The following is a 5,824-nucleotide window of genomic DNA, read 5'->3' on the forward strand; positions in this document are numbered from 1 at the left end:
CCGCGAGGTGTTATTTGCTCTTATTCTGTGTATCTAAATTGTGACATACTGCTTACTTGATTCATTCCCATTATCATTATTATTATGATATTGTTAAACTTTTCGCCCTGTCTTTTATTATTTCCAGTAGGGCCTTGACCTGACCTCGTCACTACTCTACCGAGGTTAGGCTTGACACTTACTGGGTACCGTTGTGGTGTACTCATACTACGCTTCTGCACATCTTTTTGTGCAGATCCAGGTACTTTATATCAGACCAGGCATTCGTGAACTAGCCGTACGCGGAGACTTCAAGGTATATCTGCTAGCGTCCGCAGACCTCAGAGTCCCATTCTATCCTTATTGTGCTGATTTTCGTATTTCTCTTTAGACTCTGATGTATAGAGACACTTAGAATAAATTCTTAGAAGCCTGTGACTTATTTCTACCGTGTTTTGGGAGTTGTGACTATTTGAATCGCGGTTTGATTTATTTTATATGTTGAGATTTGAGTTTCAGTTTTGGTATTCCGCATAATTGATAGGTTTACCTAGTTTTAGAGACTAGGTGCCATCACGACATCCTACGGAGGAAAATTCGGATCATGACAAAAAGGTATTCCAATAACCAATAATTTCAACCACAAATGTATTTATAGCTCTTAACAACTATAACTTCAATAACTCAAAAATGAAGGTATTTCTATGAAATGGCAACTTCAAATTCTAGTGTATAAATTATGAAAGAGATAGCATGAAATAGCAAATACAACTAAATGCATGAGAATAACTCGACAATGGAAAGAATAGTATGTAGCAACAACTACTAATAAATGCATATAAGAATAACCTCGACAATAAAAACTAGAACACGTAATGACAACTTTAATTAAAGCAGGTAAGGATAAACTTGACACCATAAGATAGATCATATAATAATAGCTTCAATTAAATGCTTATAAGTAACCCCAAGAGTCTAAACCGGTCAAATACCACATATAAGCCTGTGTACACACTCGTCACTTCATGTACGCGTCTTTCACATAAATGAAATTGTACAATCAAACCCAATACTAAGGGATAGTTCCCCCATACAAAGTTAGATACTTATCTCAACTAGGCCATATCAACGCTCAAAAATAGCTTTTTCTTTAAAATTCGCCTCCGCACGTATCAAATCTATCAAAAACGTCTTAATATCATCAAACAATGCAAGAGAAACCCATTACAACTAATAAAGCTATGATCTTTACATAATTTCTCAAAAGTTAAAAATAAAAAAAAAATTATAACCCTGTATCCGCCCGGTCAAAACCCGGGTCCAAGGGTAGATCTTGACTATCCGTAACCCCACGAGTACATATATGTGTTTTATTTTAAAATTCGAGTCCAATTCAACTCTCAAATTTTTATTTTTCAAAACATAGTCAAAAATCCCTAAATTTTCCCTTCAAATCTCATGATTTTGGTGTTAAGTCTCATAAATAATTATGTAATATAATTGAAGATTGATCAAAATTACTTACTCAATAGTTTGGTATGAAATCTCTCCCATAAAATTACTTACTCATATAATCAGGTGCAGATATCGCATTTACAACCAGGGGTTCGCAAAAGCGAACAAATGCCAGCAAAAGCGACCTCTGAGAATCACTGTTAAAGTCGTATTTGCGACATAATACTTCGCAAATGCGAAGCTTCCTCTTCCATCCACCTGTCGCAAAAGCGACAATCCTGTCCGCAAAAGCAAAACCCAACATTGTAAATGTGATGTTTTTACTCGCAAATGCGAGGTCTCTTCCCAGCAACCCAGAATTGCAAAAGCGAGAATGATTTTCCTCGCAAATGCGAGACCTGAACACCAGCAAAATCTGAACCTCTCCCAAACACTCCAAAATGCATTCGAAACTCACCCGAGCCCTCGGGGCTCCACACCAAACATTCACACAAGTCTAAAAAATTAGACTAACTCACTCGCGCCATTAAGAAACCAATATAACATCCGAAATCATGAATCGGCCGTGGCCATCAAAACACATGAAAATCACAATGAACTTCGAGAACTTCTAAAAACACAACCACGTGTCTGATTCCTATCAAATCACCTCGGAATGACTCCAAACTTTGCAGACAAGTCACAAATGACAAAATAGCCTATTCCAAGTCCCGAAACTAAAATCCGAACCCGATAGCCATAAAGTAAAACCATGGTCAAACTTAGGAAAATTCTAAACCTTCAAATTGCTAACTTTTGATAAAATAAATCAAATCTACCTAGGAACCTCCAAATTCAAATCCGGGCATATGCCTAAGTCCAAAATCACCATCCGAACCTAACGGAACCATTAAAACTCCGATCCGATATCAAATACGTAAAAGTCAAACTTAGTCAACTCTTCCAACCTAAAGATTCTTAAATGAGAATAGACCTGTTAATCGGGGTGGCCAACCCAGTTATAGCCCGGTTCGACCTGGTTCAGCCCGGGTCAGACTAGTACGCTAGGGGATGGGAAGGTTTGGGTGAGGGTTGGGGGGGAGGGGGGGCTTGTTCGAATAATATTTGGTAACCCGTGCCCCGGAACCCGGTTAGCCCGGTTACCCGTTACCAAGTTTTTACCTGGCTACAACCCAGTCCAAACGGTTACCTTCTAATTTTTTTTTCTGGACTGTTGCCAACGGTCATATTAAAAAATGACCGTTGGGCAACAACCATATTTTGCAAAAATGGCCATTTCGGCCTACCCCTTAAGAAAATAGCCCCACCCCTAACAATTCATAAATTATAATTTTAACCTTTCAAAAACTATAAATAGCCCCCCTTCTTCTTCATTTTTCTCATAATTTTCTCTCTTACTACTCTAATTCTCTCTTGATAATATTGCTTATCGCTCTTAAATTTTCAATCACTTATTATTTCAAGTTTCATCAAATATTTACTTTAGTGACTACAAAATTATAATATCAAGTATTCAAGTGAAGTGTGGTATCAATATTCAATGTCATCAAATATCAAGTATCAGTCTATCAACTGAAATTTGATATCAAATTTAGTGCGGCATCCGAAACTTGTATTTTTGATCTACATAAACATTTACAAACTTTATATAATTATTATGCTAACATTGTTGATGCTTCTACTGCTGTAGATGCAAATATTCCTTCAAGTTCAGTTTCAACATCTGCATCCGGTGCTTTGGAGAATAATGATGGTGTTAAAAATTATTTGATTTGGTCTACACTAGGAGAGCATCAATAAACCAGTAGCAAGAACATTGATGAACTCCAATTCTACTTGCAAAAGTCACCGGAGCCCGCACAAAGGAATTTATATCGCTGGTTTGGTGGAGGAGCAACTTAAATTAATTTCCTGTTCTTTCGGCCATGGCTCGAGACGTGCTAAATGTGCCGATTTCAACAGTCGCATCAGAGGGTGCATTTAGCCAAGAAAGGCAACAACTAGGAGATACCCGTCATTCATTGAGTAGCAACGCTTTGAAAATTCTAGTGTGCTTCAGAGATTGGATAAGATCAGAACGGCAAAATCAAGTGCGTGAAGAGGTAGATAAAGCGGAGTATCAAGAAATTGGAGATATAATGGTTTATGGTTCCGATTCAAGCAATGCCGTAAATCAAGAACCTCATGTTGACATGGATGAACTTAAAAAAATAATGCAAAGCATGTGATGTACTCTTTATTTTTTATAATTGTTGTAAACTTTTAATTTGCAAGTTCAAAAATAAAAAAATCAAAATAGAACTTGCAAATTAATTTGAAGTATTATTTATTATTCAATGAAAATATAAAACGAAAGATTTCGGAGTTTGATCCTTACATATTGCCTATTGGTCTTATTAAATAATTTTTTGTAGCCACTTAATTTCAAATTTTAATTTTATAATTTTAAAATTCAAATTTCTAATTTAAAACTTTAAACTTTAAAGTTTAATTCAAAGTCTTAAAAGTTTGCAAATACTTAAGTATCAATAATAATGAATAAGAAAAACAAAATATAATAAAAAATGATTTAGCCAGCCCGGTCCGGACCCGTTAAGCTTGAACCCGGACGAGTCCACCAAAACCCGAAAAATCCCAGCCCACTACCAGCCCGGAACCCCAGTCCACTAACCAGCCTAAAACAATGACCAGATGGGCTATTTTTTTTGTATCAAGCCCATACCAGTCCGTCCGGTAATACCTTTAAATGAGAATCATTATTCCAAATAAATCACGAATCACTCGACAACCGATACTACCCATACATGCAAGTCAATATATATAATATGAAGCTTGTCGAGACCTTAAACTACCGAACAAAGTGTAAATACTCAAAGTAACTGATCGAATCGTTATAAATTGTTAAAGTTCTCATCTATCCAGTTCCTCATCTCTACTACCATTAATGGATCCTTACATCACTTTTGATTCATCAAGTAGTCCCAAGCCAAAATTAATTCTTGTTTTTTGTTTTAATTTTTTTCAAGTGTGATCTCATTCTTTTTTGATTTTTCTATCTGGGTTCTCGTTGTTTTTCGATTTTTTCCATTAGTTCCCTTAGAAGAAAGAGGAGAAAGAAGGAGAAGATCTGTAAGTTTCTACGGAAGAAGAAGAAGGAGAAGGAGAAGTTTTGACGAATACCTATATTTGTATTGCTTTTGTTAACGGGGAGAAAAGTTAGACATTATTCCTTAAAAAGGTCACCGATAAAAATTCGTGGCGTACTACAGCAATCGAGCTACTTGGCCGGCAAAAAAAACTGTATTTGCTCTTATAGATTCTCTAACTAAATTTCTTAATTAACATATTAACACTATGTTTAGATACACGAATAAGTGCCAAGACTATATTTTTAAAGTTAGCTCATAAAATTACATATCAATGTTAATGTGGGTTCAAAGGTTGTTGAGCTTTAGTTAATGAGATCGAGCCAGGTGATGTTATTTACGTTATTCATGTTTGCATTTCACATTATAGTGTAGTTAGGACTGAAAGAGGCGAAATGAGGATTGTTGAGACTTGTATAATTATACTTTCATATGTATGTTAGTTAGTTGTACATTTAGTAGGGTTAATTAGTGGGTCAGCTCAACCGGCTCAGCATTAGTTGTATTTTTGGTATTACACGTCTATATACTTTGTATTACACTAACAAATGAGAGTGAGCTTTCACTTTCCCAATTGTTGTTTCTCTCTCATGACTTCTCTTTCATTGAACCCTCTAGAAGGACTGTATTGAAGCTCTAGATCGAGCTTCAAGCTCATCATCAATCACATATTTAACATGGTATCAGAGCGAGGAAGCTCATGCTCGACTAGCTGTCATCGTCTCTCTTAGTTTCATCTACCAGTTTCTTTCTTCTGGGCCTCTCTCGAGTTCGATCGTTATTTGCCCTAGTCCGTTTGAATTGCAAAATTAATAGCTGATTCTTCAAATTTCACCTGAAATCAGTGCGTGACACAACAAATTCATCTACTTATGGATGTACTAGATCAGGAAGATGCATCTGTTGGTGATACTAGCGTCGCTGTCGCGAAGAGCACCGGAATAGATCCGAGTGATCCGCTCTATCTACATCCATCAAACAACCTTAGAGCGATGCTCGTCTCAGTTCCTTTCAGTGGAATTGGGTATAGATATTCGAGGTGTAGTGTCATGCGAGGTTTTTCCATCAAAAATAAGTTAGGATTTATAAGTGGGGAGTGCAAATTACCAGATCCTCAGTCTCAAAGGTTTCGTCAGTGGGAGCGATGCGACGATATGGTAACATCTTGGATTGTAAATTCACTCTCCAAAGACATTGCAGACACTGTGGAATATGCTAATAATGCTGTTGAACTGTGGAGATAA

General features: G+C 36.5%; 1 protein-coding gene across 1 annotated transcript; it reads left to right on the forward strand.

Annotated features, from left to right (window-relative positions):
• Positions 1 to 5,452: 5,452 nt before the first annotated feature.
• Positions 5,453 to 5,824, forward strand: LOC107777900 (uncharacterized). The gene has a single exon (XM_016598066.2). It carries the CDS (start codon positions 5,453 to 5,455, stop codon positions 5,822 to 5,824), a length of 372 nt encoding a protein of 123 aa, XP_016453552.2.

This window comes from Nicotiana tabacum, chromosome 2, assembly GCF_000715075.1.
Source record: "Nicotiana tabacum cultivar K326 chromosome 2, ASM71507v2, whole genome shotgun sequence".
Lineage (NCBI taxonomy): Eukaryota > Viridiplantae > Streptophyta > Magnoliopsida > Solanales > Solanaceae > Nicotiana > Nicotiana tabacum.